Source organism: Adiantum capillus-veneris, chromosome 24 (genome assembly GCF_014529385.1).
Source record: "Adiantum capillus-veneris isolate H3 chromosome 24, ASM1452938v2, whole genome shotgun sequence".
NCBI lineage: Eukaryota > Viridiplantae > Streptophyta > Polypodiopsida > Polypodiales > Pteridaceae > Adiantum > Adiantum capillus-veneris.
The window spans coordinates 99,934,187-99,946,439 of NC_140954.1; the positions used below are offsets into that span (position 1 = coordinate 99,934,187).

Sequence of the window (12,253 nt, forward strand, 5' to 3'; positions counted from 1 at the left end):
AGGGAGGGGGCTGATTTTTGCTGGGCATTGACACACACACACTCACACTCACACTTGACCATGTGTGAAAGGAAGAATAGTCTATCTCCTCCCAAGCTTTAATGGAGAGCTCATCACCTACTCCAAGCTTGTGAGATAGAAGCCTACATCAACACTCTCTTGGCATGTGGATGCAAATCCAACCAAGAGCCAAGCTTCAATGCATGCTCATCTTCTCTACCAAGCTAATTACTAAGCTAAGCTATGCTAATATGAGTGATTATGTGAGGAGATGTACATCTTTCTCGTAAGATACTTCTTTTTCCTCTCAATCTACTCTCATACCCTGCTAGCTCTCACCATCTTCGAAGGTGTGTGAGGTCTTGGGTCTGAGAACGGGGATAATTCAAGTTGTGTTTGATTAAGTGTTTTGCTTGGTGTATGAAGCTTCCATCTTCATTGCACTAGCTAGTCTTGAAGGAACACAAAGAATTGTATTGTACAATGTCTCTCTTGATGGGAGAAACCATAATACAAAGCCTTTTGGAGGGGGGACCGGCTCCATGCAAATCCGGTCCTCAACTGTTGTCAATAGCTTAATTGCTCTCTCTTTTGAAAGTATTGTCGATGCTATCTAACTAGGTGTTATGCTTTTTGTTGCTCTCTCCACCCAAGCACTCTTGTAATTCTCATTAGGAATCTATTCTAATGAAATGCCCACTATGTTCATGCTAATTTCCGCTACACATAAGATTTTAGGCCATTAAATGTTACAACTCTGATGCGTGGGTCATGCGATATGAGGTCATCTCCAAGGAATATGCCCGTTTTCTTTAGTGTAGGGCGCTTCTTCAAGAAGTCCTTCTTTGCCTCCATGGATGGGAAACGGATGATTAAAGCTCTCCCTTTTTAAGTCTCCCCATTGCCTTGTGTCTTCTTCCCTACCCTCCATGCCTTTGTATGAGTAGCCTCACTACCCATCATGCGGAGAAGTTCTTCGACTTCCCCTTCCACATCATGTTGGTCTTTTAGACCGGTTACTCTTATATGCAAGGCTCTAGTTTTCCTTCGCTGCTCTTCTTCTAGAGTCATGTTGATGATTGTAGGAGTGGGGACGGATGTGGTTTCTTTCCCTTTCCCTTTCTTAGCGACTTCTATCCATTTCTCGGCCTCATGTGCCTTCTTCTGCGTCTTCGTGATCACATCCACCCACGAAGACGTCTTTACAACCTTCTGTATCTCCTCCTCTGTGATCATCCGTACCTGCTCCTTGGTGACCTGATCTCCTCTATCACCAAGGGCTGAAATTCCCCTTCTTCCAGTCCACTGCTTACTCTATCCGCAAGCTCTCGCTTGAGGGTTGTGACCTCTTCTCTAAGTGCTTGTGAATCCGCCTTAAGCGCTTGTAGCTCTGCGTGCAATTCCTCTTTCTCCTTCTTCCATTGCACGCCTTTGTTGAGGAACATTGAAGAAGGTTGGCCTTCTCTTTCCACCATCCCTCCGTCTCTGCTTTCCATTCTTTCATCTCCCTTTCCATTTGTGTTATCCGCTTGTTTGTAAGCACAAAGGTTGCCTTCGTATGGGGCTTACATACTGGCGAAACGTTCATGGCCTCCACTGGCGAAGCGCTCATGGCCTCCATTGGCGATGCGGGTATAGCTCGACGCTCTGGCTCGGTTGAGTCCAGGCGGAGAAGTAATAACCACAACCCGAATGCACGAGAGAGAGAGAGAGAGACTCTAAAACAACAAATCTATACAAGAAACCCTAAAAAATGGCAGGAAACGCCTGTGAAACCTTAAAAAACAACAAAACGTAGATTTGAAATCTTAAAAAACAGCAAAAACTGATTACAAAACCCTAAAAGCAGTAAACAGTGGCAAAACAGTAAAAAACAGTCTCGAAATCTTGGAAACAACAAAAAAACAGTGACGAAACCCTAAAAACAGCTAGAAAGCAATTTTGAAACCCTAAAAACAGCAACGAAAAAGTGATGAAACCCTAAAAACAGTGTGACACCCACGCGAGAGAGAGAGAGAGAGAGAGAGAGAGAGAGAGAGAGAGAGAGAGAGAGAGAGAGAGAGAGAGACTATGTCCGACTTTCTTCGTGCTCAGAGTCATGTATTTCGTGGCTTGACAATGCCAGTACCTACAGCTCCGGACCTTATCGATCAGGAGTTTGCTGATGACACTATGCTAATGTTGCGCTATTTGCTAGCTGCTCTGGATGCCATGCGGGAGGCCCTAGAGGTTTTTTGCATTGCCAGTGGTGCACGCATTAACTGGCATAAATCCTATGGGTTACTGGTTGGCAGTGATGACATACCTACTTGGGGGGTAGCTGATGGTTTCACATGGCTGCAGCCAGGTCAGACATGCAGATATCTGGGCTTTTAGGTTGGATTTGATGTTTCCTCACAGCAGCAGTTTGCACCCGTACTACAGTCTATTCGCAGGAAGCTATGCCATTGGTCTTCACGTCATCTGTCGTTGGCTGGCAGTGCATTGGTCGCCAACCAGGTCATTCTGGCTACAGTATGGTATACGGCCTCTTGTTGGATGCTACATTCTGGTGTGATAGCTCAGCTCCGCCGACTAGTGCGGAACTTTTTATGGAGTGGCACAGATGGGACTACTGATACTCGTGCTCGAGTTCGCTGGTCCACGATTATTCGTCCTAGGTCAGAGGGAGGCCTTGGCATTATTGATCCAGAGTTACAGAGCCGCGCCCTTCTTACCAAGCTTATTGTTTGGGGTCTTTTTCCCGGCCAAGAACCTTGGAAGATGCTTCTTCAGGCCGCTCTTTGCACAGTGACTCCACGCCTCGGCACTAGAGATGGTCATACTTGGCATACAGGGTATCGTTTTCTCTTTACGGATGCCCCCTTGTCCACCACCGCCCTCTCACCCTTAATCCGATCGCTCCTTCAGATTTGGGTTTCCATGCGACGGGCTATCATACGCTCACCTCCCTCATGTCGTGAGGAGATTGAGCGCCAGCCTCTCATTTGGAATGTTGCAGTTCTTGATTCTTCGGTTAATCCACCCCGTCAGCTTGGAGAGAGGACTCACATTGATTTGGCTCCTTGGGACACTGGCCCTGCTGCCTCTATGCGGTTGTTTCATGAGACGTATGCTGGATGCAGATTTTGTGGCAGAACATTATGACATTGGTCGCGGGGTGACAGACAGACTGCTTGAGATTGATTCCGCCGTTCCTTCACAGTGGGATGCAGTCATGCGAGGCACAGTTCAGATGCCTCCCGATTTTGGCCGAGAAAGCCTCTTTGCTCAAAGCACTCTCTTATTGGTTTGTTTAGACACCATGTTGTTCATAGTTGATACTGACTACTCTCAGGGGATTCATGCTAGATTGACATATGATGCCACCTCTCCGCACCTTGTCTCCCCCGGCGCTCGATGGGAGGCCATACGAGTAGTTGGCTCTCGCGGGAAGCGTCGTTGTGTTGACCCCCGTTTCGCATCCGCTGATGCTGCACTTTGGAGGCTTTGGGTGTGGGAGGGTCGTGCCCTATCTCAGCTTTATTGGGACCTAGGAGAGTGGCGTTGGCCTCACTCTGACCCCACCGGTGCACCTGTATCATTCTATGAGTACACTGTCAGGATTGGAAGGTTAGCATTGATGAGACAGCAACCAGAGTAGCCCACTCGTATGCGTTTCTGGTTACATTCAGGTCTCTCCCATGCCTATCTACAGCAGTTTTGGTCCGCCATCTGGGATTTACATGCGGCTCGTCGTATTTCTTTTTTCAAGTGGATGATTGCACATGCAGGACTTCCAGTTGGGACTTGGCTAGCTACTATGGGTCATGATCCGTTATGTACTCGCTGTTCTTTGCGACTACTTGAGTCACCTGCACACTGTCTTTGGTCATGCTCAACTTCCTATGTAGTGTGGCTTGCAGTTTGCTTTTTACTTAGCAGAGCGGGTGTTCAGCATGGATTTCTCACTTGGGGATCTGTCTCATGGTTGATGCCGATGCCTGGCCCGCATCTTTTCTACGAGGGCTCAGACACAGATCCAACCTTTATGCTTACCTCGACTGGTTATCGGCGAGGGACTTTGGCTATGCTACCACAGATTGCTCGGCAGGGGGATTCTCAGACACGTGATGAAGTTTTTTCAGTCATCACTAGTATTACACTATGGAATGTTTGGAGAGCTCGTTGTCTTCACATTCCAAGTGCAGCTCCACAGTTACTTCAGGATACCCTCACTGCCATTTGGCTGGACATCATTCACACCCTGATTTGGCAGTGGGATTCTTCCTCAGGTACATCTCGAGCAGCCGAGGCTCGCCGATTTGCCTTCCTTCGGCGTTGGGCCCGATCCACACTCTTCTTCACACTTATAGGTGGCCAGATTACGTGGCATTATGCCCCTCCTCGGTGGTTTCTCCTCCACTCATCACACCGCCCACCATGAGATTGTTCTAGTCGAGTTGTCACTATAGTGGCTCTCATCCTTACATTCAGCTTGTACACCTCACGTGATAGGCTATTTTGGCATCCGTTGGGGATTATATTGTACTCAGTAATATACAGCCCTGACTGTTTCCAGAGAGAGAGAGAGAGAGAGAGAGAGAGAGAGAGAGGCCCCAAAGATTGGCGCCTCTTTCGACAGTTTTTGGCGCCAGGGTTCCCTCTTTCATAGATTATCTTGGGAGCATCACGGAGAAGGAGACCCTTCGCAAATGTACTATTTGAGATCAATCAAGAAAGAGATAGCGAAAGGGGCATCGGTCTTTGGGCCCAGTGCTGTCAAGGTCGTCTCAACCATTGAAGAAGACAATCCACTTGCTGAAGCTGGCTTTCATAATCTAAAGTTGGGGAGGAAACTCTAGGAAGACAATAGAGGAATCTCCATGGCCCACCAAAAGAATACCATCAGCATAAAACCTGGTAGAGAGAGTAGGGCTCTGACCCAAACACACCCCAACAAAAAAGTAGACAAAAAAGAAACCAAAAACCGAAAACAACAAAAACTCTAAAAACCAAAAACAAATGAAGAACCATACCTGACAAGACCGATCTCATCATTTCCCCCCCCACTCCCACCCCCACCCCAAAAAAGAAATCCCACTAAATACAGGCTCAAAAAGTGCTCACTTAAAATGAAGCTCCACTCTCCCCACAACGTGCAGGCACATTGAAGCAAAGAAGAAACATGCCAAAACAGACAATAGAAAACCCAAACAAGAAAAATAATAAAAGGAAAACCAAACAAAACAGAAGTACCCATGGATGGAAAAGAAACTCCTGTCCTAATGATTTGATTCTGCACCATATGGGGATCACTAAAAGCAAGCAAGTTGCGGGCTGCCTAGGTTGAAGCATACAGTGGGGATAGCTCTGACGACACGTTTGCGGCAAGCAAAGATCATTATGGTTAGGAAATAAAACTCGAGAGTAGTAGGTTTTCGTAAAAGCGCCATCACCCCTAGCTCTAGAAAGGCAACCTTAGCAGAACTGTATATGAAGCCGCATCGGGCATCAGCAGAGGAAGGCAAGCTATCAAAACCGTAAGAGGCAATCATCACTTGTGGAGAGGGAAGCTGATGGACGAAGTGGCGAAGGTGGCGGAGGCTGAAGCAGAGTGATCAAATAATTAAAAAGTTGAATCTTGAAATTGGCACACCAATCTTTGAATCAATTATCTGAAAGCCAGTTTTTTTTATGTTACACAATCCATTTATTGCAAACCTTTGTAACTCTTGCATTTAATGATGTGTTAATATTTCACACCATTATATGTAGGTATCATCCTGACAAAAATGCAAATAATCCAGAGGCAGCGGATTTATTCAAGGAAGTGGCTTACTCATATGGCATCCTCTCTGATCCAGAGAAACGCAAACAATATGATTTAGCAGGCTTTCAGGTAATATTTAAGATGCTTAATCATTGATTACTGCTCTGTTGTTTGTTGAGTTTGAAAACATTTATGGACTGAAAAAATGTGCAGGGAGTAGCCAATGAAGGCTTTGACATGGAATTAGATCTTTCAAATTTGGGTACTGTAAACACAATGTTTGCAGCACTCTTCAGGTACACTTATGCATTTTTGTAAGGTTTAAGAGATTTTTTAAAACATCTTTCTTGCAAATTATTGACTTGCTTTAGGGTGCTGCCAACACCTAACAAAGCTCTGACCATTTGCAGTCTAAACTCCCACCTTTGAAGTTGTGTTCTTGTGTATTCCCCCCCTTTCTCCTCTTTTTCTGTCTTTCTACTCCTTTTTTCTACATCCCCCTTATCACAAACCCTTGCCTCTCTTATTCTGCAAGCATTCTGGGGTGCTTGTTGCAGCTTCTATCCATGATCTCTATCTGGCAAACTGCATGCTATAGAAAGGTCAGTTAGCTTTTTTTGGAATGTAACACCTTCGAAATCCTTTTGCTATATTTTTGGATGAAGTAAACTTGGAGTGCCAATTAAGACGACAATTTCGGCTATGGTCTTGGAGGAAGCAATAAATGGCACAGTGACTATACGGCCATTGCCATTGGGTCGCTCAGTTCATGACAGGGTAATCATGCTGATCCTTTTTCTTTGTAAGGTTACCTCAGCTATATGTATTCCATGGCTGTTGCTACAAATTCATTGATGGCAGGTGGAGAAACAAGGGGCTCACTTCTATGGAGTATGCATTTCAGACACCCAGGCTGAGGCTGGAATTGTTGTGCGCGTCACGTCCACAGCTCAAAGCAAATTCAAGGTAGTTTTACCAACATCTTCTCCTGCTTCATATTAATGCATGCCATCAAGTTTTTTGTTCTGAGCTGGCCACCCTTTTCGCATGGCCTTTCAGCTTGCATCTGAGGGTTTTGAGTAGTGCTGCTTTTCAACTTAGGGCTCTTCAGGTCACCTTGTGGGAGGCCTAGGGATGTGCAGGCTTGTGCCGTAGACACGTAGTTGTTAGTGACCATATTTCTAAACCTTCCCCGAAACATTTAATAAGTCTTTTGTGTCACAAGACATTAGGTGCTCAGATGGTATGGGAATTATCAACTCTCGGTTGATACTTTTGCCTTCAAGCTTATCTGTCCTAGCTTTAAGAATGCTTGACCATACTTTTTCAGGCTAACAAAGTATTCTGAAGGCCTGTTCTTGATGCCATCTGTTCGCAGTAGTTTGCAAAGCTGTGAGGCACAACTTTCACACGCAACAATCCTGTCATCTGTTTTTTGCCTGGATTGATATGAAATGTTTCTCCTTTCACCCATGTGGGAAGGTTCCATCTCTGATAAGCTGACTTCTGTTTGTACCAGCTTTTGTACTTTGACCAGGAAGAAAGTGGGGGTTTGGAGCTCTCCTTGCAGGTAAATACTGCATATAAGTAAGGGATACACTTCAAAGTTTAAGCAGCAGTCCAGCTACATATCTTAATTTTCATTGTTGCATGCAGGAGGACAGTGTAAAGACTGGAAGCATAACTACTGCAGGAATGTACTTTCTTCACTTTCAAGTCTATCGATTGGATACAACAGTGAATGCGGTCAGTTGGACTTCACACTTTTGCTATAAACTCACATGCATCTAGGCTTGGTTGTGTGGGTGCTTGCATAGCCAGCATAAAACATTCATGTTGACTGGCAACAGAATTCTATATTTGAGTGCACGTGTGCTCTTCTCCTTTTTTGAAAGGAAACAGAGCTATTTTACTAAGTACTATGGGTCCCTTGGGAAGCTCCTCCGAGCCAGTCACCAAGAGGAAGTACAAAACTGAAAAACCATGAATGGGCTATTACGTACATCAAGGTGGCATACTGAGATGAATGCCAGGATAAACCACGGTGGAGGGGTATAATTGATGAGTGTGTGCGTGCGTGGTGCGGTGCGTGCGGGGAAGGGGGAAGAGCACAAGCCGGTGTGGGTGGAGCAGCCTCAAGAAGTAACTCAAGTGTATGAGTGAGGTGCTCCTTATTCTTATCTATAGAAAGAATAAGGAAGTGTGTATACACAGTGGGCGGACACTGGATGTCCGGGCAGGCAAAAGGCGGAGCGCCTTTACCCCAACAATAATGCCATGTAATGTGCCCCTGGTGAAAAATGAAGAAGACAGTAGTGCGAGGCCAAAATCTCAAAAACAGGTAGCAACACTCCCCTGCTGCCCTTGGAACAGCAAACTCAAGTGCCCCACGGACTACGAAGAGTACCCAGAAGCGCTGTCTGGATACCTTTAATGGTATGGGTAGTAGTGGAAGGTTCAGCACTTAGCACATGCTGGGAGATTGGCAGCATATTCAAGTGCCCAATCTGTGGCCCAAAAATGTCAACATGAAAACAGGGTCGATCTGTCCTCTCAAAATCAGATGTGAGCCATTAAACTGTAAGAGCCAAGAGACCGGCCCCAAGAGACAAAGCCATGATGTAGACCGATCTGACACTTGAGTGCTCAGACATCTCTAATGGCCATATGGGTTTGGAGACATATCCAAAAACAATGGCTCAAAGTCTCCAGTACTTCAAGAATGCAAGAATGCAGGTCAGCCTTTTACGCAATTTTGGGTGTGATATGTGTGACCTGCTTTATTTTAGGGTTAAGGCTCCTCGGCCGTTCCCATAGGTTGATTGGGTTATGACTTTTAATCTTAACCCATCTTTCAATCTGGGCCACTTGGCCAAACTCCATATGTTGGAAAATCTTCAACCTCTTCTCCTTTTGCTAGGGTTTAGGTCCATCGGCCTAGATCCGCAAGTCGGCTAGGGTCTTCATTGGCTTGACACGTCAGGAGTTTGTGACATCCCCTTCTTGAAAGAAGAGTAATCGTGTGAGGATTTTAGGTACTAATCCTTTATTAAGTACTTAAACTCATGATTAAGACTCAAGAAACTGAACTGAACTCAAAGAAAGACTCAGAAGACTCTGTGTTTGATTGATTGAATGTGTGATACAAAGGCTCCTTATATAGGTGACGAAAAGACACAAATGAAAAGACATGTCTCCTGGTGAAGAGACATGACTTTAGACGTAACGACACATCCTTTCGGCGAAGAGCTGCAACCATTGGGCGAAGAGTCGCACCCTTAGAGCGAAGGGGTGTGACCAGTCGTCGAAGGAGTGTGGCTTTTGGCGAAGAGGCACGTCTCTTGGGCGAAGGGGTGTGACCATCCAAGCGTAGGGGTCCTCCTTGGCATGGCACTTCGCGTATCTGCAACTAGGAATAGATGTATTGCTGTTCACATAGTCACAATCGTGACATTTCCTCCCTCTTTAAATTAAAACCAGGGTAGTTGTAGAAATTCCGAGTGAAGGAAATGTATTGTTGTAGTCCTTCTGCATCCAAAGCTCTTTCTGTTAAGTCCCATGTCATGGCACTGTTACTGACCATGACTATTTTTCCAAACTGAAAACTGATCATCATATCTGCAACTTGATAAATTGCCTTTGTCAAAGTCTTTTGTAACTTCGAGCTTTTCCCAAGAAAAGATTGAATCTTTATCTGCTTCAAGTGAAACTATTGGTAAATTGACTTGAGTTTTCTGTTGAGTGATGATCATTGGTTGAAAATCTGTAAGATATTCCATTGGTTTGTTTGGAACACTAAAATCCTCTTGAAGGAATGTCCTAGACTAAGACTGAGTAGTGCTTGAAGGTATATCCATTTGTAAAGGTTTATCTGTGGGGGAGGCTGAGGGAGTTGTCGCCTCTTAGACCTCTGAAGGATCCTCTTGCACAAGGAAAGGATCAATAAATCTTCGACTTTACCATCATTAGACAAGAAAGACTTAAATGTAGGGCATGGCTCGCGAGGGGAAACTTGTGCAGCGTCGCAGCATTCACGACCGAGTACTCGACTAGGGTCGGATATATGTGCCACTAAGTAAGCCCATCTTGATATCGTTGATGATCCGTTTGAAGCTTCATATTGCTGCTTCTGTTGCTGACGATTCCAATAAGAAGTTGGTTGCTTATAACTGTAAATTTTCCAAGAATATTCATGCCGAGACTTTGCGGCTCGCATGAAGATACTTTGTGTCTCGTTGTCTCTGAGAAACCATGCTTTGGGTGAGAAAATTTGAGTTCCGAAGGCTTATATTTGAGTGGTTCTTTCTGGTTGACCATTGAAGCGTCGGAAGAAGATGCATGTATAGTCCGAGAAGCTGTTGGGTGACTCCGAGAAGAGGTTTGTATTTGCATCTGATGCAAGCGAGTTTGAATCGATGCGAGGCTTGTTGAAATTGCTTCCATCTGCTTTTTGAGAACTGCTATCGGATCCTCGGGTAATATATTGTCGTCGCCATCTTGTGATCCAATCATGACTGATTGCTCGGTTCGGGTTTTGGAGTCAGGGAATTGGGAATTATGATAACCTCCGGCTCGAGTTCGGGCTTTCTCTGGAGTGTCTGGATTGACAATGATCTAGTGTGAAGGACGAGGATTCATCGGCAAGTGTTCTTTTGGAACCTCGTTTACATACGAGAGGTATAGCAAGGGCACATCGAATAATTCGTCTGCCATCGCACGCACAAAGTGGTGGAGGAGAGTGTGCCAGCGTTGAGGGAGAGGGAGCGAATCTGGGAAGTGGCTCGCAAAAGAAGCAAAATGTTGCTGCCGGTCATTTTGTGATAAATTGTCACTTTACCGTTGTGTCCACACTTTATTTAATCTGGGGCGACCGGGCCAATATTGTTTGGCCGGTCACTTTTTAAAAAAAAGGCTGGATTTTAATAAGATGGTGCGCTGTTGAGTTTAATAGTTGGGCGCCTACAAGCTTTTACGTAAAGAGGCCAGCGTGGAATTGTCAGCAGCGTAAACTTTTAAGTCAGCGTAAACTAAGTGAACAGCCAGCGAAATGACACGTAGAACGCTGCTGTATTTTGTTCGCCTTTTTCAGAAACGTGCACACATACTGACGCTTGGGAAAGCATACGATGCTAGTGTTTTTACGTAAAGAAGTCTCCGTGGCAACGATTCAGCCCAGCGTATTTGTTTAAATTCAGTCCAGGGAAGAGTTTTCAGAAATTCAGCCAGCGAATTCAATGAGGTAGCACCAAGGGGTGCCTACACCAAGTGGTGCAACTCTTCTCATCCAAGAGGTGCAAGGCTGCTGAAATTCAGCAGTGATGTGGAAGGGTGCCTGCCAGCGAAGGGTTGCTACCTTTTGGCACGAAGGGACACCTTTCGACAAAGAGGCATCCGGCAATATTTTCAGCAAGTATGCCATACACACCCATCCTTGTCTCTTTTATACTTAATGTACTTAATAAGAGAAGGGTTTGGGTTACCTCATACATGTTGGTGGGTAGTCCATCTTTCTGTTGCTTCCATACAACTCCGGGAAAGGGGTAGAGTGTAGCGTCAAGGGTGAGAGGCTCACAACCGTAGGGTCCCGAGAAAATTTTTGCTCTGATACCACTGTGAGGATTTTAGGTACTAATCCTTTATTAAGTACTTAACTCATGATTAAGACTTAAGAAAGTGAACTGAACTCAAAGAAAGACTCAGAAGGCTCTGTGTTTGATTGATTGAATGTGTGATACAAGGGCTCCTTATATAGGAGACGAAAAGACACAAATGAAAAGACATGTCTCCTCTTGAAGAGACATGACTTTAGACGTAACGACACATCCTTTCGGCGAAGAGCTGCAACCATTGGGCGAAGAGTCGCACCCTTAGAGGGAAGGGGTGTGATCAATCGTCGAAGGAGTGTTGCTTTTGGCGAAGAGGCACGTCTCTTGGGCGAAGGAGTGTGACCATCCAAGTGCAGGGGTCCTCCTTGGCATGGCACTTCGCGTATCTGCAACTAGGAGTAGATGTATTGCTGTTAACATAGTCACAATTGTGACAAATCGTCCATGATTATATCTGCAAAACAACTCAAGTTAGATAAAAATTATCGGTCATTCCGAGGGTCAAAGATCTCTCTATGAGGATCTTTATTTTGGGTGGTGAGATGGCTGCGGTGGGTGAAACGTACAAGTACCTTGGCATTGACGTAGACTCGATCTTTTCCATTGAACGCATCGTCAAAGAGCGAGCGGACAAGGGGAGGAAAAGTCTCTTCGTATGTCAGCACCTACTGGCGAACCGAGCCATCCCTATTTGGTCCCGACTGACTGTTTTTAAGGTGTGCATGTATCCAGTGATTTGTTATGGCACGGAAATTATGGGGGTCCGTGACCAGCGTGGCGCCTCGTCGCCACCGGGATGCGAATGTTACTTGGAAAGGGAGCAAGGTCAACCTCTGTAGGGACGGCAACTCTCCATCACGAGTTTAACATACCACCCGTACCTGCCTTTTGTGGG

At 45.5% G+C, this 12,253-nt stretch overlaps 1 protein-coding gene across 2 annotated transcripts in view; it reads left to right on the forward strand.

The window, feature by feature from the left end:
• The window catches only part of LOC147426854 (chaperone protein dnaJ 15-like), an 81,066-nt gene that overhangs the window by 47,961 nt on the left and 20,852 nt on the right, over window positions 1-12,253 (forward strand). For both annotated transcript variants that reach the window (XM_086498010.1, XM_086498009.1), the window contains exons 2-7: window positions 5,758-5,881; window positions 5,966-6,048; window positions 6,418-6,529; window positions 6,614-6,718; window positions 7,272-7,322; window positions 7,409-7,498. In XM_086498010.1, coding sequence (XP_086354136.1) covers window positions 5,758-5,881; window positions 5,966-6,048; window positions 6,418-6,529; window positions 6,614-6,718; window positions 7,272-7,322; window positions 7,409-7,498 — 565 coding nt within the window. The remainder of the gene's footprint in view (window positions 1-5,757; window positions 5,882-5,965; window positions 6,049-6,417; window positions 6,530-6,613; window positions 6,719-7,271; window positions 7,323-7,408; window positions 7,499-12,253) is intronic.